The sequence below is a fragment of the Zonotrichia leucophrys genome, chromosome 22 (genome assembly GCF_028769735.1).
Source record: "Zonotrichia leucophrys gambelii isolate GWCS_2022_RI chromosome 22, RI_Zleu_2.0, whole genome shotgun sequence".
NCBI classification, from domain to species: domain Eukaryota; kingdom Metazoa; phylum Chordata; class Aves; order Passeriformes; family Passerellidae; genus Zonotrichia; species Zonotrichia leucophrys.
The window spans coordinates 4,697,069-4,722,831 of record NC_088191.1 but is presented as its reverse complement, the minus strand read 5'-3'; the positions used below and the strand labels follow the sequence as shown (position 1 = coordinate 4,722,831).

General features: G+C 44.1%; 2 protein-coding genes across 3 annotated transcripts in view; both read left to right on the top strand.

The window, feature by feature from the left end:
- Positions 1–1,544, top strand: part of PPP2R2A (protein phosphatase 2 regulatory subunit Balpha) — a 37,780-nt gene extending 36,236 nt beyond the window's left edge. For both annotated transcript variants that reach the window (XM_064731041.1, XM_064731040.1), the window contains exon 10: positions 557–1,544. In XM_064731041.1, the coding sequence (XP_064587111.1) occupies positions 557–836 (280 nt within the window). In that variant the 3' untranslated portion in view covers positions 837–1,544. The remainder of the gene's footprint in view (positions 1–556) is intronic.
- Positions 1,545–7,284: 5,740 nt separating this feature from the next.
- On the top strand, positions 7,285–16,492 carry BNIP3L (BCL2 interacting protein 3 like). Its single transcript, XM_064731063.1, has 6 exons — positions 7,285–7,480; positions 11,720–11,900; positions 12,384–12,456; positions 13,716–13,819; positions 14,607–14,756; positions 15,920–16,492. Exons 1-6 carry the CDS (start codon positions 7,396–7,398, stop codon positions 15,966–15,968), a joined length of 642 nt encoding a protein of 213 aa, XP_064587133.1. The 5' UTR covers positions 7,285–7,395; the 3' UTR covers positions 15,969–16,492.
- The last annotated feature ends 9,271 nt before the right edge of the window (positions 16,493–25,763 follow it).

Sequence of the window (25,763 nt, the reverse complement as noted above, 5' to 3'; positions counted from 1 at the left end):
AGCACCACTTAGGACAGCTCTTGCTTCTGTGCTAATCATGCCATTAACTGCTTATTTGTGGCATTTAAAGCAGCTCATTGGTTCCATGTCAGTACTGTCAGACATGGTGTGCTTCTTTTTTTTTTTTTGAAATCTGACATCTGTCTGCTCAAATATTTTTTGAGGCAAAGGAAGGACAGGGAAACTGTAAGTCTGTTTTTCTTACTGAACAGCTGATGCAGAATCAGGGGCTATAAGGAATTTTCACAAACTGGATGTGCTGCTTAGTACCTAAATTTGCACACCTTGTATGTCACTAAAAGTGCAACGTATTGGCTCTCTCCTGAAATAATGACATTCAAGGTGCTTCAATAACAAAATACCTCAAAGGGCCCAGGAAAGGTAAAGGGTATTTTTGGGAAGTTTGAAATTTATAAAACCTGCTTCCCTTTAGCTGTAGCAGGTGTGGGTGATGCCTCCTGCCTTCCGTTTGCGTGATCTCCGTCGAGACCCTCTGGCTTGCTGAAAGGAGAAGGCATTCCCAACTGACATCCTTCTTCCTTCTCCCCCTGTGCAGCATTGTCATGACAGGGTCCTACAACAACTTCTTCAGGATGTTTGACAGGAACACGAAGCGAGACATCACCTTGGAGGCGTCGCGGGAGAACAACAAACCGCGCACGGTGCTGAAGCCGCGCAAGGTGTGCGCCAGCGGCAAGAGGAAGAAGGACGAGATCAGTGTCGACAGCTTAGACTTCAACAAGAAGATCCTGCACACAGCCTGGCACCCCAAGGAGAACATCATTGCTGTAGCTACCACAAACAACTTGTATATATTTCAAGACAAGATGAATTAGGGTTGGCATTCCTAACTGAAGAGTCACTTCCTGCATAGTTGAAATAGTTGAATCTAGCATTTGTACCTGTAACAAAAGCAAGTGAGAGGTCCATTATGGCACCCCTTTCCAGTGTTTAAAAATGTGCCATATGACAACACACTTTTATAGCTCCATGGAGAAGGCTCTGTGGTTCTGTTGTCTCCGTTCCTGCTAGCCATTTAGGTGAGGATAGGGCACTTTTTAATTTAAATGACTACTTGCACCATCTTGCCTAATGGACTAGACTGGACTGTCTCAACATCGGTTTACTCCACTTTTTATGCCTTCCATTGTGATGACGTCAGACACAGGGAAAGCCTTCAATCATGCTATGGGATTTAATTGTGTAACCTCATTACTGTATCATTCGTGGCCCCCTTTTTTTATTAAATACAGCTCATTCTTGCTGTGGCTTGTAGCATTCCTCCTCCTTCTGGCCTCCTGGACTCCCCCTTCCCCCTCGTCCCCCCTCCACCTCGCCTTGGTGGTGGTGTATGGAAAAAAAATAAACAAAATAAAGCACATAAAATGGGTCCTTTTGGGGTCAGTGGTAAAGGGGGTCTGTGTTGCAACAAGTGTTTTAATAAACAGTTGACTGTAATCACTCCTTGCCATGTCTGGCACCAAAAAAAAGAGAAAATAAGGAAAAAAACAAACTACTGAATAAAAGTGACAAAGAATGGAGAATCTGTTTTCTTTTTTTTTTTTTAATCTACCTCTTTATACAAATACTCTGTGTTTTACCTTAGATGCATGAAAATAAAATTATGTTTTTTGTAATGATTTTAACCAGTATTAATTATTTTTCACGGGAATGAAGAGAGGGAGGGATTTCACAGGTACCTGCATTCACTCCTGAGCAATCTGGGCACCAGCCAGTGTGTGACCACTTCCATCTCAGCACCACAACTGCTGTCAGGTTTTCATCTGAGCAGCCACTTCCTGTGCCCTTGAATGCTCCTCTTTTTAACCTGTTGCTTTAATCAGAAAGGGAATAGAATCTTCAGGTTTTAAATTCCACTTTTTTGGGACTGATGTCTTAATGTTTAGTTTCATCCTGGTTTCTTCAATGCCTTGTTTTAGGATAAAATACCTTTAATGCCTTGTTTAGAGCACCAAGTCCCCTGTGGCTTTGTGAGAAGTTGTCCAAGCTCCTGTGTGGTGTTCTGTAGTACGAGCCAGCACCATGGTTCCATAGCTAATGACTGCACTGCGTTCTGCTGCTCTATTTTCTGTATTTATTGCTAACTGGAAATGTAGTTTAAACCATGCAAATGTTTTCTTCTGGCTTTTGGCTTTGCAAAGTTCCTGCACTTATAGAAATGTTCACTGGTGCGAGGAGCCAAACCTGTGGAGTACAGAAGCTGCATGAAATAAGTGTTCATAGTGATGTGAGAGATTTCAACTCCTCAGCACATAAGGCTTATCCAAAGATTAACTAGATATCGATGCTTTATAAGGCTCATGAGTTTTTACTTCCAGTATTTTTGCTGATTGTGCTTTTAGGTTTTGTTCCTCCTTCATGGAAATGTTCAGTAAAGTTTGAATTCATGGTGAATTTACCTTGACTGGCAGAATTTTTGCTTTTGAGTTACCTGTATTTAATTATTTCTGTGGCTTAGAGGTAGTTATTAAAATGACATTATGATTTGATCAACTGAGATACTATTTCTGCTGTAAAATTTTGGCTGGGTTAGAGGTTATTAACAAGACTACTATTGCAATCACTCTTCAGTTTTTTTAAGTCCTTCTGCAGTGGTGTGAAAATGTAAAAATTCTAATATTTATTAATCCAGTTCTCTTAAATACAGTATTTGTCTTGTACCATGCATGCGTGACCATGAGCCTTTGTAAGGATTTTACCTTTTTTTCACCTGTTAGCCTTGTGAAACAAATGAATTGCCCCAGGAACAGCAGCTGTTTTCCAGTGGGTGAATAAACAATTGGGCCCTACTCCTATTTAGTAGCATGTGACTAATTTTACTCCAGCAACCAGACCTTCCAACACTTTGAGAAACAACTTGTTGAGTAACATTAATCACATGTGTAGCTGTTTCCAGGGCCAAAGCTTATGTTCTTTATCTTGCTGTGAAGGCACTGAGGTGATGAGATGCTTTTGCTGTGGAGCTGGTAAAATCCCGTTCTGTGAAGGTGCAGGTTTAAGGACGCTGGATTGGGAAGATGAGGGCCATGGTATTGGGGCTGCTGTTCCTGTGCCACAGAGCCCCAGGGATGCACGGAAGGTGCTGAGCACGGCCCCGCGTGGAGACGGCACAGAGTGAGCGGGTGCAGTCGCCCAGAGCAATACTCCAGTGCAGCTTCTCTGGCACCACAGCTGGGCCTGCTGGGATGGGTTAAAGCTCACCGTGGGAAAGGGTTTGGGTTTGCTGGGAATGGTGGTCCTTGAGATGTCATTCACCTGAGGTTTAACTTGTCCTCACCAAACCCAGCTCCTGCTGTGCTGTCACACTATCCATTAGAGAATTCTCTAAGCACACTGTCCACTGATACATGCTGTAAATCATATATTTTATTAATAAAAGTACACAGAGAATACACTTTGTCAGGATGCTTTTTATGCTCTTTCCTGCCCCATCCTTTTCTGTGTTTGCAGGTATTTTTGAATGAGTGGTCTCTTCCCTGTGCCTGGGGAACTGTGTCCCTGTTCCTGTCGTGGGCAGGATGGTTCTGGTCACTGCCTTCAGCTGCTCCAGTCACACAGCATCCTCAGTGCCCAGTAAAACCAGTGCAAATCTGCAATTCCCAGTCCCTGAATGCCAGACTGAACATGGGGAAGGCATTCTCCTCCCTGCATCTTGTCCTTGTGCCACTGATGGTACTGAAATGCCACCAACCACCCCTTGGCTCGTTTGTATCTACAATGTGACAGCAGCAGTGTCACTCGTGCCACCAGTTACTGTTCAGAGTGAGGTGTTTATCCAGCTGACACAATGCCCAGGTGCAGGAGAGCCCTGTGCCTCAAGTCCTTTGTCACTTCCCCACTAGGATGTGGCTGCTGCCTGGAAAACCCGCTGGGCACGCAGCAGCACCTGCTCCCTACTGCTCTGTTCAGGGAGGACAGGATCATTTCCTGCTTAACTGCAGATCCTTTTATTATCAGCCTGATTGGAAAAAGCTCGGGTGGTGCTTCAAGCAAAAACCTGTGAGATTTCCCCTCCTGGAGAGGGGCTATGGATGATGGAATACCAATATTTTAATAGAGACTTTTGTTGTCATCCTCTTAGGCACAGCAGAGCTGGGAAGCAATTTCCTGTGTGCTGCTCTTCTGCTCTTCCCCCCGGGCTGTAGGGGTGTAAAACATCCCGACTCCCATCAAACACTCCTTTTATTGAATAAAAGGTGCCTCCTTTTGCCCTTTTCCATGGAATTGGCTCTTGTAAAGAGAAGGACTTGGATCGAGATGTGCTGGGAGTGAGGCTGCTGTGTATTGACTGTGGCTGTCTGGAGCTGTTTGTTTGCCTGCAGCAAACATCTTATTTAACTTGGTTTGGGCTTGTAGAGATAAGCGGTGGACTAAAACCAATGTTTGTTTCCCAGCTGCGAGAATAAAAACCGTGAATTCGATTCCTCTACACTGTGAATTTTACCCTCCAATCTGAACAGTCTCAACCTTTGCAAGGAGGAAAACAGCCCTGGCTGGTTTTGATAACGCTTTTCTGAGCCGGGGCTCTCCACTAGGAGGCAAACGCTGCCGTAGAGAGGTGCAGGTTTGGAACCACGAGCGGCCACGGCGAGGTGTGGTCACTGTCCCTCGAAGTCACCTCCGGAATCAACAGCCATCACTTGTTGCTAAATATGAAACACTATAAAAGCGTTCCCAGGGTGGATGAATGCAGTACAAAGAGCTCAGCCGAGGTGGGCAGGGCCAAGAGCCCTTGTGCAGGGAGGGTGCTGGGTGTGTCCAGCTCAGGGAAGGGCACTTGTTCAGCTTTGGGGAACTGAAATATTAACAAACCAAATAAAAATAATCATGGCATGTTTTAGGCTTGAGAATCATGCAACGTTTTGGGTTGGAAAGGACCTTAAATGCCATCCAGTGTCATTCCCTGCCAGGGGCAGGGACATTTTCACTGTCCCAGGGTGCTCCAAGCCCCATCCAACGTGGTCTTGGACACTTCCAGGGATCCAGGGCCAGACAGAGCTCTCCTTCTGTACTTGTTTCAAACATTTAGAATACCTTGGAACCATGAGATAATCCCAGTGGGATTGTCACAGACATCTTCTCATTAAAAGACTTTCTTTAGGATTTTTCCCCCTTCTGAGAAGCTGTGGCCTCAGCAACAAAGTGTAAACAATGGTTATCTGCTGCTGTGGAATGCAACAGGTGGATCCGTGATTGGTCTCCTGTGGATGTTTGGATTTACTGACCACTCACGGCAGAGCTGGGTCTCGCTCTCTGCTGAGACACAGCCCTTTGTTATTCATTCCTTTTCTATTCTTAGCTTAGCCAGCCTTCAGAGAACTTTCTCTCTATTCCTTTTAGTATAGTCATAATGTAATATATCATAAAATAATCAATCAAGCCTTCTGAACATGGATTCAACATTCTCATCTCTCTCTTCATCCTGCAACCCTTGCAAGCCCTGTGACATGGGATTATCTTGGCACAGGTTTTGTTAACTGTTTGATTTCAATTGACTTAAAGGTTTTGGTTTTTTTCCTGGAAGAAAAACCTTTGTAGTGCACTCCAGTACAAAAAGCTTTTCCCAGGAATCTGTGGCCATTGTTTCTCTTCTATTAATATGTGGTTTTGTGTCCATCCAACGCCACCATTGTCACAGCATTTTCCATCCGAGGATTCAAATTACAAACATTAATTACATCATTCAAGTGCCTCAAGGAACCTGTGGAGTGGTTTGAGCACGGGGCTGAAAGTCAGGCCTTGTGAATGCTATTTCTGGCTCTGCATTGACTCACTCTATAATCTTGATCAATTTATTTCTGACTCAGAAATTTTAATAGTCCCACTTGACTGATAAATATTAATGCCACAAGTGTTGTGGCAAATGCTTCCTGAATGAGGGTGGTGACAAATGCTCATGTTAGCCTGTGATTTGAGGGTTGCAAAGTAGGGTTAGGTTACCTGGGCAGGTTTTTTATTCAAAATCACAAGTAGCTCATTGTTCTGATTTCAGTCTCAAGTGTTTCTGCAGCCCCTCCACCTGTAAATAGATGTTTTATCAAATTAATTCAATTTGTGCTTTCTACTACTAACGTAGCTAATTCTCTCTCAGTGCCACCCCAGAGCCATCCAGATTTTCCACAGGGTCAGATATTTGGTACAGTCATGCAAGGCCTGCAGTCAAATTCAGGAGAAGTGTTGGTGTTACAAGAGGCAGATTTCAAACCTCCAACATTAGTGTTGAGGAATAGAAGACAAAAAATACTTGTAACAGGTATTGTAGTATAGGATGATTGTGACACTTGTGCATACAAGCTTTTTCTCTAGCTAAAAAAAGCTGACACAGAAATAAGTGATTTTTTCACATTTGTAATGGGGAGCAAACAAAGAACACTACTGGAGTTGTGTCTGTGTGGCTTCACTCTGATAGTGCTGCTGTTACTGAACTCCTTCAGTGAGCAGAGTAATGAAAAAAACACAATTTATATTCTTGTGGCTGTTGATGGTAGGACTTTATGGTGTAAAAGGCTCCTTTACAACGGTAAGCAAAATGCTTATAAATATAGATATACGTGTTAGAGACATGAAACTGAAGTCACAAAATTACATCAAAAAGAGTCTAGGCCTCCAAATAAATCTTGACATTGAAGTGATGACAAAACAGAATGAAAAGAACAAGAAGAAAAACAGTCGGGGGGTGGGGGGGGGCCCTGTGGCTCTGCCCAGCTCCTGCCAGGAGGGCACAGGGACAGGAGCAGAGGGAACGGCCTCAGGCTGGGCCAGGGCAGCTCAGGGTGGGCACAGCAGGAATTTCCCCATGGAAAGGAGGCTCAGGGCAGCTCAGGGTGGGCACAGCAGGAATTTCCCCATGGAAAGGGCGCTCAGGAAGGGTTGCAGTGCCCATCCCTGGAGGGGTCCCCTGGAGGTGGCACGCAGAGGGGACAAGGTGGCGATCGGGCACCGCTCGGGTTCGGGGCTCTGGGAGGGCTCTCCCAGCCTGACGGGCCGTGTCACTCGCTCCTGGTCCCTGTGTCTCTCCCTGTCCTTCTGTCACTCCCTGTCCTTCTGTCGCTCCCTCTGTCACTCCCGGTCCCTCTGTCACTCACTCTCGGTCCCTCTGTCACTCCTGGTCCCTGTCCCTCAGTCGCTCCCTGTCCCTCTGTCGCTCCCTGTCCCCGTGTCCCCTCCCCGCTCCCTCAGCCCCCGCCCTGCCTGCGCACGCGCGGGACGTGCGCGGGCGCGGGTCGCGCCATGGAGGCGGAGGGCGGGAGCAGCGCGTGCCGCGCCTGCGCAGCGCGACGGGGCGGGGCGGGGCGGCCGGGCCCGGAACGGAGTCCGGGTTTGTTGTTTTTGCCCCAGCGGCTCCTCGGTCGCCTCAGCCGCGCCGCCGTCGCCATGTCCAGCCCTCAGGAACAGCCGCAGCACAACAACAACAACAACCCGCCGGCGGACGGGACGCACGGCGAGCCCGGCCTCAACAGTGAGTGCTGCCGCGGGGGCGCGGGCGGGGAATGGCGCGGGGGGCCCTGAAGGGGCCGCGACCCCCTGGCGCCGCTCCGGGCCGCCATTGGCGTAGGACGCGGCGCGCGAGCCGCCGGGGGCCAATGGCCGGGGCGGAGCGGGTATAAATGGCCCGGCGGGGGGCCTGAGGGGCCGGCTGGCGGCGGGAGCGGCCGGGAGAGCCGGGGGCCGCGCGGCGCTGCCGGGCTGGATCAAACGGGCTCCGGGTGCCGGGAGGGTGCTGCCCTGGCGGGACCCGAGCCGCCTCCGTTCACAGGGGGCTGAGAGCCATCGAGTCCCCCGAGGAACGGCCCGAGCTCGTTGCGTGGTTACACGGAGTTTACCCGAACAGCGACGATGGGATACAGCGGGGTAGGGGGAGGAGCGTGGCTGTGGGAATGAATTTATTCGGTGGCTGAGTCAATAGCACTGACGTGAGCTATTTCCCTCTATATCCGGCATCTCTGTCAGCTGCTTTGCTGCATCCTTTTGTTCCTGGGATAACACTAGTAAGGCACATCATGTAGGCTCTGGTACTTACTTGGCCAATGCTTTCCCTTCGTTATAAACAGCTCCTTCGGTATGTCTTTTCATCTCTAAATTTTAAGGATAGAAGAGGTGAATAAATTGCATTAATGATTAACTGTAACCTCCGTGGTTTACGATGTAGTTTAGCTGATCACAAAATAAACTCGTTATTGTTGCTTTTCCATAACTCAGTGGAAATTGTGTGAAAGGAAGAATAAACTGTGTCCTTTTCATAACGCTGCTATTGTGTTGTGGTAACACTCCGTCGTGTGATAACCGCGGCACCTTAAACAATGTTACCCGAGTCAATAATCTTGGCAAATTATTCAGGCCTGTTATACTTAAATAACAATTAGGCTGTTAAAGTTGTGACGTGCTGGGTGCCTGACTCAATGCTTACTTCAGAAATGGCCAGATTTGATGGCTGTGTATTTTATGTTTAATTTCTGGCAATGTGGTAGCTCCGGGACTCATTAATGTGCTGCTGATAGGGGCGCCAGGAGCTCTGTGAGCCAGGGATGGACCTGCCCGCGGGGATTTTGCTGCTGGGGCACCTCAGAGGCTCACCCAGCTCACGAGGTACGAGAGGAAACGTTTGGCACTGTGCTCCAGCAGCAAAACAAATGCACCCCATCGGTTCCCCACAGACTCAGCGGTGCTTTTAGAGGTTCAGCCCCTGCACAATGCTTTGGTGAGAGAGGTGCCTTTTCTGCCATTCTCTCAGCTTTTCAGTGAACTTCTCAGCCTAATGAGCTGAGACACCTTTTCATGGTGTTGTGTGTGTCATTTGTGTGTGTTTAGGGCCTTTTATTCAAAGATTCCCTTAGCACTTGGAAGGCAGAAGAGCTGGGAATAAAACTGGTAACCTGTGCGTTATTGGGTTCAAAGAGATAAAAAACCCAAGTTGCTTGCTTTGGGAATTCTAGATGCTTCTTATATTTTAATTATTATAAAGCTCTGTTACATATTGACAAAAAAAATCCCACCTTAGGCAAGAGCCCATCTAGTTCTGTCATGGAAAATCTGCTTAATAATTACCATTGTGGGAGTCTGGTTGACTTTCTTTTCCTTTTCCTTTCCCTTTTTTTTTTTTTTTTGTTGTTGTTAATGTTGTACTTCATTGTAAAAGTAATATTTATTAGTTAATTCAGGTCGATCATATCTCAGACTACTTGTGGGCAACTGAGTTGGCAGTAGCTTGGAGTATTTTTATATCCATAAAATGTGTACAGTATTTAATTTATATATTGCCTTTGATATCTCCACTTCATGTACTGAGCTGAAATCAGAGGGAATAAACAAAATGAGACCAGTCTTCTCCAACATGTTTAACCCCTGCTGTTTAAACAGTCCCCCAAGTCATGGAAAAACATAGAATTAAAGTCGGTGTATATCAATTCATAGTGATATAATTAGCTATAGAGCAAAGCCAAAATTCAGACAATTTTGGAGAAAAATACCATTGACGTGAACAATTGTTTGTGGTTTCTTTTTCTCCAAAGTGTGTGTGCATTATGTGATTTGTGAAGGGAGGAGATGCTGCCACAATTCTTTATTGTATTACTCTTAATTCTACTGCATTTCCTATTTTACTGTCAAGTAGAAAGATGTGAAAGTAAAAGTTCTCAGGCAGGTGATTAATGTACAGAAAAGCTCAGGGCAAACCCCATTCTCTGTTGTTTGAGCAGTTTATTCTCCAAAACGTTCCTGTCCATCTCTTTAAAGAAACAGAGGTTTCTGTCCCTCTGCTGAGTCCCTGTCACGCTCCCTGTCCCAGTGTGAGTGCCATGGGAGTGGGCAGCTGCAGGAGCTTGATGGCAGATTATGCTTCCTTAATGTATTTTGAGTCATTCCTGGTGAGGTCAGCTGGGAACGTGCTGCTCCTCATGTCAACTCCTACTCAGCTCCCAGGGACTCTTTACTCACAGGAAAATTGGGGATTTCTTCCTACTACGGCCACAGTGTGTTTTAGATAAACACAGAATTTGTCAGCCCAAGGTAAATGAGTAAAAACTTTATTTGTGACAGTGGATTTAGAGCTGTGTGTCAGAGTAAGATGTGATCACCATCCTCTGGGTGTTCTAGTGTCAGAGGAACACATCCCATCACACTTTTGTCCTCTGCTGATTTTTTTGGTCCTAGATGCTTTGCAGATCCTGATTTTTCCAATAGCCACAAGTGGTTGTTGGGGAATATAAAGCTCTTCTACCTAACTTTTGACCACTTGCTAATTGCATTTGCCACCTGCTTTTTTGCAGGTGTGGTCTCTTGTGCAAGGCAGAACAACCTTTCTGATGAAGCTCTTAGAGTTTGGCCATTTTATTTAGGAATTCAGACACCAGCAATCATCAGCAATCTGGAATGACACAGTCTCTGTCTGCTGCTGACTGAGCAGAGCTGCCTGTTCCCAGTTAACACCTGCTTGTCTGGAAAGCCTGATGTGCAGTGCTGAGCAGTGGCTGGGCACTCCCAAAATTCCCTTTTGTGAGTCCAGCCTGGGGAGACTGGGCTGGGAACCAGCAGAGCATGATGCTTCCATGGACATCACTGCATGGCATGGTGAATAATTGGTGCTAAAGGAGAGTTCTTCATCAAATCAGCTTGGAAACAGGCTCAGTATTAAACATCCCTCCCTGTGTCACTGATGGAGCTCCCAGAGACATGCTACAAAATATAAGTGCACGCACTCCCATTTCAGAAATCAAAAATCAGTGTTAAAATGTAGGACTTGTACAAATAATGCTCAAAATGTTCTATTTGTAGCTTCAGGCTTGCTTTTCTTACTTGGATATTTTTACATCCTGAAGGAAGATGTCCAGACTTTTAAAAATAGTTAACCAAATACAAAAAGAACCCTGAAAGCTCCTCGCTTCAGGTGGAATAAACTAAATTACAGAAGAGTTGTGGTGACATGTATCTCTACATGTCACCAATTGAAACATATCACTAAAGAATGTATCAGAACATACACTGTCATATTTGGTTAATCTGCACATAAAATATAAGTGATACACATTTTAAAATAAAAATCCTCTCTTTATCTACACAGTGTGTGAACTTTTAGCACCTGCCCTTGTCATCTAGAGTGCACTCTTGCTCTTTGTTGGATCTTAGTGCACGTGAAGATGTCCCATTGGTAAAACTACCAAAAAATGGGGGGGGGAACAGTAAATTGGAGCTTGATGAGAGATGTTTGTGCCAGGCCAAAGCAAGCTGGAGGAGACCTGAGAATGGCAGGCTGCCTGATGTATAGAAAACCTGGGGATTGGTCCAAGGCCTTTGGAAGTAAAGGAAAGGAGACTGTAAAGCTGCACAGGGGGGGAGCTTTGTAGTAGGGGCATAGGAATGAAAATTCTGTTTGAGAAAGGAATGTAGAACAGGACAAGGTGTAATGGAGTGATCTGTAGTTCACAAACTGCAGAGAGATGTGGCTGATTGAAGTGTTAATAGTTGGGGAGAAAGGAGAGAGCTCCAGAGTTAGGGAGCAGCAGCCCAGCTTTTGGGGGTGTTTGTGTTGGGGAAAGAAGAAGAATCCCGAGGCTGTTGTCCCTGTCCTGTGTTTATGAGCTCTCTCAGGTCAGTGTGTGTTATCTGAGCGCAGCATGCTGGTGTTTCCCTCTGGGTGCAGTTGATAAACTGAAGGTGTGTGCGGTGCTGGCTGCCCGTGAGGTGACGTGTGGCTGCCCCGCAGGTTCCTGGGTGGAGCTGCAGATGAACGGCAACGGCAACGACAACGGCAACGGCAAGAACGGGGGCCTGGAGCACGTGCCATCCTCCTCCTCCATCCACAATGGAGACATGGAGAAAATCCTCCTGGATGCACAGCACGAGTCAGGACAGAGCAGTTCAAGAGGTAGTTCCCACTGTGACAGGTAAAGGAGTGTTGGCTACTCTGCCTGTGGTTCATGGCCCAGTTTGTCCTGGGGGTGGGTAGAGCTTTTTGTCAGGGAAAAGTCTGTTGTGCTGCAGCATTTGGAATAGCTGCTGGCCCGTGGTAACTGTGTGATGATACAAAACCACATGTAACTCACAGTACTGGTAGTGTTCCCTATAAGAACAAAGGGAGTTGCATCTTTTCTGTAGCAGCTGAACTTTTGGGCAGTGCTTTCTTTGCTTTGGGGAGCAACTGTGAACTCTGTGGAGAAAGGTAGGATTATAAATTCTAAAGTAATTGAAAAGCCAGGGGGGTTGGGAAGACTTTCTAGTGCTGGTATTTGGGATCTGAAGGGTGGTGCAGTCAGTAACTCAGCTGAATGATGTCCAAAAGTACATGAGGAAATAATTTAGCTGAGATTTACCTACACTGATGATTCTTTAGTTGACAAAATGACATTATGATATCAATTTCTCTTTAGCCCGTCACCTCAAGATGATGGACAGATAACTTTTGATGTGGAAATGCACACAAGTAAAGACAGTAGTTCTCAGGTATTTTCTTCCTTAACTTTTAAAATATACATTTGTAAGTTATGGATATTTGATCTAGGCTTGAGGTGTAGAACATGCTCTTTGTGATGTCAAAAGACTTATATTCTCTATTAATTGAAATTAATGGTGTTGGAGTGAGGGAAAAATGAGTCTCCATCTGTACAGCTGGGAAATGCTTCTTTCCTAGCAGTCATGTTACTGTGTAACCCTGCTGGCCCTGGGTGTCAAAGGTGGGTTTAAAACGTTCACATTTCTGCACAGGATTTCAGGGTGTTCAGTGATTGCTGTGCAGACACTCACATGACAGTGAGTAATCTCCATAACACAAACTGAGAGGAGACTCATGCTGAACTCTTAGTTGGATAATGTCATAAAATTTGCTGTCTTCAGCAGTATAAATAAAAAGCATTCCTGGAAGAATGAAACCTTGCATTTAATTTTGTCAAAGACCTGGGACTGTTGCAGTTCTGCCCTGAGAGCCAACAGGCTCTGAATGAAGGTGTTGGTGAGCTCTGCATCTCACTTGTGACTCTGCTATTTGGTTACCTCTGGGTTTGCTGTGGTTCTCATTTAATGTTGTAAGTGGCTTATCTTATTTTAATAAAAGTCACTCAGGAGATTGTTTTAATACTAAGTAGGAATTAAAGTCAGTGGTGTTCTCTACTCTCCCTAATTTATTTCTTTTCTTGTATGATAACATTTGCATCTATTGATGTGAAGTAAAATCTTTATATACAATTAGAGTGAGTGCTTGCTTTTCCCTCTTGCATCTGGGATTCACCCAGTCCAAGCTACTAGTTGCAAGTAATGTAAATTTTAAATTATTAATAACACCTTTAAAAAGTCAAAATACTGGTTTTGAAACCATTTTATTTGACTTGCCATGCTTTTAGTCACGTTCTGTGGGCTTTAAATGGAATGCCATCAACCTGATGGTTTTTTCCATTTGTAAATATTTTTTGCACAGTTCTGGTTTATTACATTTAGGATTAAAGTAATCATTTGTTTTTGTTAGTTAAAAAAAACAAATAGCTTGCAATAATGTGGAAATCCTGGCTACAGTAATAGAATTTGTGGTTTCCTAACTTCTGCTGGCAAAATCAAATCTCTTTGAAATAATCAGCAGTCCAAGAACACTTACTCGTTTATCAGGTGCCACCATTTGGTGCTTATCATGTCACCACTGTTGTTGTCCCTCTCAATGTAACACCCTGAGGAGCAGCTGGTCGTGTGTTACAATTGTCCCCTGTGTGTTTCAGTCCGAAGAAGAAGCAGTAGAAGGAGAGAAAGAATTGGAAGTTTTGAAGAAAAGTGCAGACTGGGTGTCAGACTGGTCAAGTAGGCCTGAAAACATTCCTCCCAAGTGAGTTAAACTCCGTGTTTTTAATGAATATTAATAGATTTTAATGAATAGATGAAGAAAAAGATTGTGACAATCTCACAATCAAAATAAGTTCATCTTAGGAAGAGATTGATTTCTCTGTGGGGAGGCTAAAAAGGTCGAAACAATGAAGTATGAAAATCAAAATAGCAACAGAATGACTTGAAGGTAATACAAAGCCACAGCAAGCTGATTGCCAGGCTTCTTGACAAAATTCTAATTAGTGGGAGAGCTGGGTACTTGGAGCTGGGATTCATGAGATTTAGTCTTGGCTTATTGAATGGAAGAGTGTTGAGCAAGTCTCCTAAATTCTCTGTCCCTTTTTTTCTTTCTATGTAAAATATGTAATGTTCATCCACGGAAGGGGAAACGTTGAGATCCTTGAATGCAAAGCATTTTTATTAAAATAGAGGATGCTGTCTAAATCTGGCAGACTTCTGTATCTGTGTTTGGAACAAAAAATGAGGCCTCTTGCTAACAAATCACATGCTGAAATTCCCTCTCTCGGACCTACCTCTCTCTGCAGCTCCTGCTCCCTTTGTGTCTATACTGTCTGTGTAAGTGGTCTCTGCACAATCCCTCCTCTTACTCTCTTTGATTCCTTACTCTGTGTAAGGGATCTCGGGCTTTGATCTCTAGCTCTTTGTACTTAAAAAAAAAAAAATGTTCCTACAGAGATCTGTGCATTTGTGTGGAAAAAAAAAAAAAAAAGAGGAAAGAAACAAAAAAAGTCTTGTTGAATTTTTCCCCCCTCCCCCTCTTCTTGCAGGGAATTCCATTTCAGACATCCTAAACGTTCAGTGTCTCTAAGTATGAGAAAAAGTGGAGCAATGAAAAAAGGTGGCATTTTCTCTGCAGAATTTCTTAAGGTTTTCATTCCATCTCTGTTCATATCTCATGTTTTGGCTCTGGGACTAGGGTAAGTATTAACCTAATTCTCACTTCAGTTTTTGCCTTTCTACTTTGCTTGCATGTCAAGTCCTGCTGAAAAGGACTTTTCCTAGAGTAATGATTTTTGCCCATCACTCAGACTTGGTGTAATTTTACAAAAGCAGGAAAACTTTGCAGCAGTTAGAACTTTGCAGCCTTTAATGTGCTTTATTTCTAGAATAAATCAAGTTACATTGAATATGCACGGATGAGTTTGCAAATAACCTTTGCAATTGTAACATGTGCAATTTGATTATGTGCCTTTATTTAAATGCTTCAGGTTATAAGGGGGAAAATTAGAATAGATGAAAAATAACTTTAGCTGACCAATATGAAACTCCACTGTACAAATAATGATGCTGAGGTGGTGTGTGTGGCACAAACCCTGTCATTTCCAGTTCAATGCTGCAGTGTGGTGTTACTGCAAGTCAGAGTTTGATACTTGGAGAAAGAGAGATGAAAAATTGGATGTGTCCTGCAAGATGAGCTGTGTCTCTGCCCAGCAGTGTTTTCATTGCCTGTGTAATGCAATATAATCTCTCACTTTGCCTAAATCCCTACGTTCTGTTTATCCACCTTAAATTCTGGGATGAGGCAAAGGCATGAACTCAAAACATGGTTTTGTTTAGCTTTGTGTTTGATTTTGTGGATGTAGTTTAAGTTTCTCTTTAAATTCTTCTAAACTTTGAAATAAATTAGGATAGAATATGTGAGGATATACTGTGAAATATTTGTACTGCAGCAAAATTGTGCATTTCTGCAATGATTGAAATCTTGCTTGTGGTCAGTGCTTGCACAGATCCTCAATGCCCAGAGTCTTAAAGCTCTCCCCACTCCCTATAGGCAGCCCTTGCTATGTTTTACCTCAGTTGTCTGAGAGATTTGCTGTGTCAGGTACTCAAAACACAAAAGCTTTTGGATTGGGGTTTTCAGATGAGCTGGCACTGGAGGAAAACCCACTTTGGGTGAGTACTGAGAGCATTGATCCTTCCAGACTCATGCCAAACCTCACTGTAAGTAGTTTTAGAGAAGAGAAGTCTTTGGATGGATCTCAGACTTGAGAGAGGGATTAGAGCAGCTGGGTGTGTGGGGGCTGTGGGAAAGCAGGGAGTATTCCTGTGCAATATGTTATCCTTATACTTTTTATTTCAGCATCTACATTGGGAAACGCCTGACCACACCTTCAGCCAGCACTTATTGAAGCCATGGAGTGCAAACCTGGAGCCCACGTGACCTGTGAAGGTGTTACTGTCTCATTTAGTACATTTGACTTGAGACCATTTTAAGCATGACCCTGACTTCACCCTTTCCTTCCATATCCAGGTTTTTGCTAACTCTGGAATTCAGTATTGTGTTGGAACTCTGTTGAGGTGTTTGGCTATCCACATTCTTTCCCTCTCTCCCATTCCCCTGCCTCTTGGCCTGCAAGACACGTCAGAGTTGCTGGATGGAGTTTACAACTGTCTCTATGTTGCAAGGGCTTCTCTCAATGCAAAATGCCACCAGCAAGTTTAATTTTATCAGTGATGCTGTTGCCTCCTTAGTGCAACCTGACTTCAGTTGCAGTTGTGCATGATCTAAGTGTTGACTGCATGGTGGTGATAAAACAGTCTCTTTGGAAGGAAATTACTGATTGAAGTGGGAAAGAGTTTTTCTTTTGTAAAAAAGCAGCTGGTTGTGGAATAAACTAAGAAATCACTGGCAATAAAGATCCAGTTTAAATCAGCTTTCGGGGGGAATTTGCTCGGCCCCTTGTATTGGGTAACAAACACCATTTGAATTGCAGGAGGCAAAGACTGCATAAATTTTAAAGTAGGATAACTAAATCCATCAGCATATTTTAATACTAGGTAATTGTTGTAATCTTGTCTTTTCTATGAAGTCAGCTCCTTATTCCTTGTAGGAAAACCTGTCTGATACCTAGGAACTATTAGAAAAATTGCATTGTTTGCATGTGAAGAAGCTTTTTTTTTCTTTACCTGTTTTCTTAAGGGAAAATTTTCAATGTGAAATTTTCCTTTTCACAGTAGTTCTAAATTAAGGAAAAACCCAGCAGCTGTAGTGTAGGTAGGCTCTGTGTAAAAGGAAATGATTCTGTTTGTGGTGGACCCATTTACATCTCTGCAGATGCGGCGATTTCAGCAGGAAAAGCGTTTGGCTGATCCTCACGGGGGACAATCTTGCAGGTGCACAAAGGTTCAGAAGTTGTAAAAGCTCTGAAATGTCTTCTGCAAATGAATTCTCAATATTCTTCTCTCTCATTGTTTACTGTACAATCTCCTTTTTGGGGATACTTGGAACCTGAAAGTCACTTGTGATGTCTCATGTTAGGGTAGATTTCTCACTGATGTTGTTGAACTTTTATCTTAGGGAACATTAAGCCTTGTCCTCCTTCAGTGACACTTCTTTTCAAAATGTGAAGCTTTAGTACCAAATTGTTACAAAGCATTGGGACAGTCTTGTCCCTAAATATATTTTATTGGATTTCAGAACATGTAGCATGAACTCTGAAGGATAGAATACTCCTTTTATATATATATATATATATATATGAATATATATATATATATATGGTATAGACTTTAATACTAAGTATTTAGGGAACCAATGCTAATTTTTAGACTAGCAAAAATCTCATTTAAATAAAAACTTTAGTCGGCTGACTTGTAGAAAATAAGAAAATCCAGTCAGCCATTTGGAGAAAACAGCTACCTATGATTGTTTGCTTGCATCAGACTTTATAAAGTTGATTATTTGATAGAGCAGTGATTGCATGAACCAGTTGATGCATAGAAGCTAAATCCCAGCTGAGATTTGGGTTAAAAAAATTCAGTTAGCTCCCAGGAAGGGAAAAAGTTAAGTATCAATCCACTGCTAAACTGTATTTATTTTCATTCTCTACTTCTGAATACTGTCAGAGAATGCTTTCAGGGTGAGCAACAAATCCTCTTGAGTAATCTGCTTTTTTTTCCTTTTAGTTGTGAGTACTTAGTGGCACTTGAGCTGCCCACAAATGCAGGTTTGCTTTGGGTGTGGATATTGGGTTTCACCCAGAGGTGGGGGTGGGCAGGGGAAGCTGGTGGAGGGTTTTAGAGAGCATCAGACACTTCATTTTACAGCCCTAAAATCTGAGGGGACAGGAGAAAGGCTGGACCGCTTTCACTTCTAACACAGCACCTTGTTTTGTATGAAATTGGAGTAGTGGAAAAAGAGATTTTTACTTAGTAGGAATATTTTTTAAAGAGGAAAACCCAGTGAATTACGCCTTTCTAAATTAAAAGTAATTCTTCAGAATATCTGATAAATAACAGTGCTAACTTGTGGCTGGAGTATCAAGACCACTAATGACACTTGGAGTGAAACCTGTGAAACCCAGAGCTGAGGAATGCCCCGTGCTCGCTGAACACTGCCTGGGATACAATGCAGTATTTATTGAGACCCTGTCCAAGCTTTGGAGGGAAATCTGCAACTTCCACTTTTACAATGAACAGGAATAGAGTGTTGTATCATTCGCAAAGGGGTTTCAATTATTGAGAGTTGAAGTTTTGTTAAGATAAATGTTGTTTAAAAAGCTTTATACCTGTTTACAGTTTTGGAAAAAAAAGCGTAGGCTTCATTTTTCTTACATTCAGTGAAAACTGGCCTAGACTTGTAAATAGGATCAAGAAAAAATGCATAAACTCGCACATTAAAGATGCAGGCTGACCTAACTGCAGCAAATGCATATTTACTTACTGTTTTCAAAAGTGAAAGCTGAAGATTGTTAGAAATTCAAATTTTTAATTGACATTTGTTGAAATATTGGAGTTAACTGAGCCAAAGTGATTATGCATTCTTCATAAATTAGTTAGCACTTTGTAACATTATATACAGTTTACATGTATAAGTTGTAGCTTATAAACATTTTGTGCCATTAAAGCTCTCACAAAACTGCTTGTCTGAAATGACTTCATGCTGCGCCTTTCTTTTGTCTTTCTTCTCTTTCCCTTTTTTTACAGGTCTGCTTTTTAAGATGTTTTATGGAACTGTTTTGTTCTGGGTGACATGAACATTGAAGCTGCTGTTTATAGACTGGAATAATTTTTTGGAAAGATTGCTTGGGTTTGTTTTTGTTTTGTTTTTTAGTGACATGGGATCATCCGCTTCATTTCCTGAAGCACTTAATAAAAATATTCCCCCTGGATGGCTTTGTGTACCTTCTCCAAGTCCTCCAGCACCTTGTCCAGGAAAAACTCTGGAAGGAAAATAATGTGGCAGCATATTAAATGTAAAGTAGAATGGCTGAGATTTTGTATGATTGATCAACTCTGTTGTATTCCTTGTATTTCTCTTCTGTTTCCTCATTGGGTTTAATTTGCAGATTAAAGAGTAAGGGACATAAACCCTAATTGTTAATCTGCCTCCATGTTCTTGGTTCAAGAGCACAGGTTATTTCTGTTTGTCCAGAGGAGAGTTGTTGATTCTAGGTGGAAATGGCGCCATTCTGATTGCTGGTACCACCCATTTGAGTTATTTTCTATATTTTTAATCTGTAAATCCAGAACTTCATGTAAATGGGATTTTCTTTTTCCAGAGGAGTAAGCAAAATTTATAAACCCTACTTTCAGAAAGTTTCTTTCTCTGGGTCTCACAGTGAAACTTGAGCCTGAACTTTTGAATTGCTTCAAAACCTTTTTGGTTATAATGCAAGAATAAATACAAGATCATCTTGCAAAAGGCAGCACTTTCTTTGCTCTGGGATTATTCTGGTGTGAATCACATTTTGATGGAGTTGAGGACTGTCTTCAAGTTTCTTTTCATTCTTGTCCAGGAATTTCAGATTCTGGGCAAGTTCCTTTCTGCCATGACCTGAGGGAATCTCCCGGTGCTCTGTGGTTGAGTTCAGTGGTGGGATGTTGAGTCTTCCTTACGCTGGATTCAGGCTTCACTGTACACATATGAAAAGCTTAGAATTTGAATTGTTTAATGGCAAAGTTCACTATAAAAACATTACTTACACTTTTGTGTGCATGCATACCTGTAAAGTATGCATTTCACTATCTGAAAGTGAAGCCCTGATTCCCTGCAAGGATCTTTGCCTTGTGTTTGTGATTTGTGAAGACTCCTTTGTGTTTTGGGCCTTGAGAACCAAAATAAACCACCAGGATTCCTGAACTCTGCCCTGTAGTTCAACCAGCACTGTCAAAACAAAACAAAAACCTGGAGGTGCTCCTGCAAACCTCGTGCTGGATACAGCATCCCGTGAAAAAGAGAAAGCTCAATTCGTTCCCACTTCATTGGGTGCCTCTGTGCCCTGCCCAGGGTGAGCTGGGCTGTGCTGACAGTAGGGGCAGAGCAAGGGGTGCTTTTCCAGGAAGGAAAGTAAACATGACTGAACTTTCTGAACTGCTGCCAGAGAACTTCGAGTATGGAAACATGCATTTTTCTATTTTAAACTGTTTCCTAAAGCTTTTCTGATAAGACTGGGAAGTTTGTTTTGAGGATATTTTTTTTTTTTAGTGGTGCAGTTTGCGTAACTTGGCTTTTGTCATCTGAAGAAAAATCAGTGAATTTTAAGGCCAGAAAATGCTTTATTCTTGTGTTTATAAAAAAAAGAGAGTAGGCCTACAGCTGTTGAAGTACTTGCAGTGTATTGAGGTTACAATTTAGGTTACAAAAGGACACATCCTTGCAAGGCTGTCAGTGTGTGGAGTTGTGCAGAACCTACACCTTGAGCTGTTTCAGTCTTTAACTTCTACCTTACTTTGAAATTTAAATTTCAGCCCCTGGATCCTAGAATGCCTCTCTATGGTAGATCAAGGAGCCTCTGACTCTCAACTGCATTTTCCTGTGTCTTCTAAGTAAGCGTTTTAATTAAAAATTCTCTTTTAAGACCAATCTTCTCAGAGCCTTTTACTTCTGGCATGTAACCTGCATCTAAATACAAGCTGGGAGACTGTCAATTATCAACAGAAAAACTTCATATGCAAAATTTTGAGTGAAGCATGTTCCTTGCCTCTCATTATAAAAAATAGTAATTCCTCATTTAATTCAACAGTGCTCCATGAGCTTATGAGCTAACAAGGTGTAAAGAGTGCATGGTGAACTTGAGACACAAACTGCACCCCTGGTTCTTGCAGCTCATTCTGTGGGCAGCAGCAGGCAGGGTCCTTGTGCCCAGGTGCTGGGAGGAGCTTTGTGGGACCATTCTCATTTTGCAGCTGGAACAACAAAAACACCTCCTCTGCACTTTGCTGCTGGTTGAAATCCTCTTCTGCTTTTGCATTATTGCCATTGCTCACTGTGAAGGTCGTTGGTGGGATGTTCTCATCCTGCTTCGCCGCGTTCCTGTGCTCTCCCAGGCTCTGGGAAACGTCCATTTCCCTGTGTTTTCACGCTGCTTCTCCATTCTGCTCCAGCACCTCGAGCCTCTTTGAGTCCATAGCTCTGTCAGGGGGAGTTTGATGCCCTGTTTTGTGTGTGTTTCCTGGTTCCATGAGCCCTGCAGTTCCAGCAGGTAGGGGTGTGGATGCTGGGAGAGCTCCAGGTTGTGCACGCTGTTACTTGATGGTTGATTTGTGTAACTGGAGCTGGCATGGCCTGGGATGGGGGTGTTCAGGGGCCACTGCTTTGTTTTCACCTCCAAGGAAGGAGGATGTAAAGGAAATTTACAGTTTCATCAGGACCTGCAGTGCCAGGACAAGGACTCAAGGGTCCAGACTGAAAGAGGGGAAACTTAAGTGAGATATACAGAGGAAATTCTTCCCTGTGAGGTTGCTGAAAGAAGCTGTGGCTGCCCCATCCCTGTGAGTGTCCCAGGTCAGGTTGGATGTGCTTGGAGCACCCTGGGATAGTGGAAGATGTCCCTGCTCATGGCTGGGGGTGGGATGGCATGGTCTTTAACATCCCTTCCAAGCCAAACCATTCCAGGATTCTCTGAAATGGTCTGTCATGTTTATAGGTAAGAGCGGAATGCACACTAAATCAGTATTCAGCTCCAAATTTGGAACTATTCTGGATTTTTCTGTCTGAGAATTCCTCCTGAAGGCCTGGAGAATGCTTTGTGACCAGTGTTTACTCCCAGTGGTGCTGAATAAGATAGAATTCTTCTCAGTGCAAGTTCCTACAGATGGGAGGTCAGAAGGAGCTGCAAACTCTGCCCTGCTGGGCTGGGCTGTCTGTGCTGCCCAGGCCTGGCAAGGTCAGAGCATTTCTGCTCCTGGGCTCATCAAGACAGCTCCAATTACAGGATTCTTTGTAAAAATACAGCTACTTTTATAAATACTGGTAAGATGGGAACAAAGTTCCTGTCAGAGTCAGAAATGGATATGCAGAGCTGGATTTTTCAGCTTCATCTTTGCAAAGTCAGAATTAAGCCTTGTAGTGTGTGAGGGCTGACCAGAGCTGAAGCAGTGCTCAGATATTTTTTTATAAAGAATGGGACATAAAAATCTCTTTGTAGTTGCAAGACTTTTAGGTGCTGCGAGTTAGTTGGGTTTGAAGTTGTGTGTCTGGAGTACAAGAGTCTCCTTTAGGATTCTCCCAGGGAACCTCTCACATGAGAAGGCTGCAGCACCACCAGGAGACACCCCAGACTTGCTCCCACAATGTGCCAATTATCATTTCATTTCAGAGGGAGAAGCAGCAGACAATGACAGCTGCTGCTTTAAGAGCACTGTCTGACAGGTAGAAGAGATCTCTGGGGTTTCAACAAATTGCTTTAATAGCTTCAGCTCATAAACAGCTTTATGTGCCCATTTCCTGGTAGGCAGCAGCTGCAGCGAGGATCTCTGGTGTAAACAGGGCGCGCTTGCAAGCACTGCAGTTTGCCCCAGTCTGATGCGGGGCTTTGTGTGCTAAAAATTAGGTGCTGTATAGTTAAGTTCACAGGTATCCAGGGACAGGCAGAGCACAGAATCGCTGAGGTTGGAAGAGCCCTCCGAGAGTATCGAGTCCAAGCTGTGCCCGATCCACACCGTGTCCCCATCCCAGAGCCCTGAGTGCCACATCCAGGGACACCTCCGGGGCTGGGGGCTCCAAACCTCCCTGGGCAGCCCCTGCCAAGGCCTGACCATCCTTTCCAGGAGGAAATTCCTGCTGCTGTCCAATCTGACCCTCCCCTGGTGCAGCCCAAGGCTATCGAGCCCCACCTTTAAATACTCTGCTGTCTTTTCACAGCGCTGCAGGCCTGGCTGGGCTCTCTGCCTGGAGCTGAATTGCTTTTACCGCGTTTGGGATAGAAACCCAAAGTCTGTTGGCTGCATTGTTATAACAACGAGTTAAAAGCACCAGTGACGAGGAGGAGGAAGGTTCTCCCTCCCACTGAAATCCCTGCACAGCAGCAGGAGGCTGTGATGTGATCGCCCCCTCAGTGTGATGCTCAGACCGGGTTCTCTGTGCAGGGCTCGGTGTGCGGATGTAGGAGCGCTCACTCACGCTGGAGTGGCGAGGGGAGAGAGGGGAGGAGTGGCAAGATAAGCATCGACGAAACAGGATCGAGTCTTTCCCGTGTGGAACATTCTCCTATAGGCTCCTGCAGTCGGTGAGAGGGCCGGCAGCGAGAGAGCCCTCCCCAATTGGCTGCTCCTGCGGTGGCACCATCGCTGATGTCACCCTGGCAGCCTCCACACCAGACTCTTTGGGGGCTTTTCTTTCCCGGCAGAACGCTCTGAGAGAGAAAAAGAGAAAAGAGTGATGGTGAAAGTGCTGCCTCCCGTCCCCTTCTGAGAGCCGCTGACAAATCCCCAGCGCTCCTCCCAGCAGCGCAGTCGGAGCGAAGTTGATGTGAAATTAGCGGGGGGGTTAATTAGATTTCAGCGCTTGTGCACCAGAGTTTGGGTTTGTGAGGAGGGGCGGAGAGCTGCCGGAGATCCTGGCGCTGCTGAGTGCCTGAGGAAGGGAAATGCAGCGGCACGGGGAGGATTGGGTCACTCGGGAGCATTTGGGAATCGATAATAGGATAAATGTAAGAAAATAAGGAGAAAAGGCAGAAAAGAAAATATTTCCTCCCAGCCCGTGTCTGCCAGAACTCTCTGACTGGGATTTGTGACACTGAATGCTTGAAACATGGGAACATGTGTCTTTTGTCCCAAAGCACTTGTATGTTGTTGCTGCTGCACGCACCTAGCTGAGCATCACATTTGCATCATTTGTATAATTGGCACAGCCACTGCCTGCCAAAGCCGCTCAGGCTGCACAACTTCCCTTTCTCTTACCAGTTTATTTTGCTCTGCACCCCTTTCTGCTGAATTTGATCTTCTCCAAGTGTTGAGGATTTTATTTTTTAATTGGGCTAGAAATAGGAATTGTGTGTTTGTTTTCCAGGATGAGTACTTGAAGCAGCAGGTGCCTTTATGCCACTGATTTGATACTGGCTGTAGGAAAGTCTTTGTGACTCAGTCCTCTGTAAAATGGAAATACTAACGTGCTGTGGAAAGATGTTAATGACCTTCGTTAAAAGCAAAGGATTTCTATAATCCTTTCTTGTAATGATCCCAAATACCAAGGATATTTTTTCCAAGTTCTCAGCCAGTGTAGATAATTTTAGTGTCAGCCAATTGCATGCTAACGGGTGCTCTCTGACCTGTTCTGGTGTAATTTTTTTGCATTATATTCTGTGTTTGTCTTAGTTTATAAAACCAGATTTAATGACCCATGAAGCAATTACTGAATCTATATTCCTATAGAAGAATATTCCTATGAGACTCATATTTGTGTGGAGTTCCATGATTTCTGATGGGCTGGTTTTCTGGGCCATATCTTACAGCGATAATGAGGTGATGGTCTTTAGTCTTAAATTACTGAACTGGATGTGTCAGCATGCTGAGTCAGTGAGCATATTTTTAATCTCTGTTTTTGACAAAATTAGTATTTCACATTTATCTCTAGTACAATGCTATGTTTATGCAGTGGAATCAGGCAACGGGAATGCTGCATGACCTGTGCCATGAGGATCAGGATTTGAAAATCCATTGTGTAATTTCTGCAGTGAGTTGATATTGAGGAGTCTCACTGGAGAGCAGTGGGTCTGTGATATCAACTTGTTGGTGTGAACCAACAAGTTGGTGGGATTGTGCCAAATTCTGCTGTGCAGGGATCTCTGTGCACGGGGTGTGAGTGATTCCAAGCGGGATGAGGGATGCTGCCATGTTCTGATGCTTTCTCAGTGCACACACAGAGCCTGGTATAAAATCTGTCCCTCAACATTCTTATCCACAAGGAAAAGTACATTGTTTTCCAGGAAAAATCCCTTGGCCTTCCCAGGCCTCCCATGGAGAGCAATGAAAACCTTGCTGGTAAGCCCCACATGCTTTTATCACATGCAGCAGGGCAGTGAGCCAGAAACTCAGTGACGATCTCTGGAGGTCAGGCAGAGCCATTAGAATATGGGTTGGACAGGATAATTTAAACCTCCTGTAGGGTTTTCTCCAACACACCAGTAAATACCTTCATGTTTTGGCTTGAAGAGAAATGGGGCTTGATTAACATTCACATACACTGGGCTGCTTTCTTCCTTAGAGCTTCCATTATATTCAACCAGCAGCTGCTTTTCCTTTTTCCTGAAGGGAGTTTCTATCGGTTTTTGGTCAGCCTGTTAAAATCTGCTTAAATATTTGCTTTTCCCATCTGCCTGGGTTTTCTGACAGCCTGGCACACCAGCTTTTGGATGGATTTGCCTCATGCAGGAGAGCTGAACTTTCACGTGTGTTGGCTGTGACATCACTGTGCTGTCAGAGGGCTCCCTGTGACAATGTCCTCAAGCTGGGTCACAAACCAGGCTCCTCTAAGGGTCCTGAAGATGCAGTGGATGCTTTCCAGCATCAGCATCTGTCAGAAGACAACTGGTTTAGAGCATGAGGAAGGGAAGCTGAGGCTTCTGGACAGGCTGGCTCAGAGTCCCAGCAAGCCCAGTTTGTGCTACACCTCACCCTTCACTGGGAGTTGCAAATTCAGCAGCACCAAGCAAAGGCTTCTTTCTGCAGGAGGTGTGTGTGAAATATCAGCAGCTGCACTGATA

Bases quoted from the DNA above. Each gene is read 5' to 3' on its own strand.
- BNIP3L (XM_064731063.1), top strand. From the start codon at position 7,396: ATGTCCAGCCCTCAGGAACAGCCGCAGCACAACAACAACAACAACCCG. The intron at 7,481-11,719 runs GTGAGTGCTGCC...GCTGCCCCGCAG, and splicing joins CGGCGAGCCCGGCCTCAACA to GTTCCTGGGTGGAGCTGCAG. The intron at 13,820-14,606 runs GTGAGTTAAACT...CTCTTCTTGCAG, and splicing joins CCTGAAAACATTCCTCCCAA to GGAATTCCATTTCAGACATC.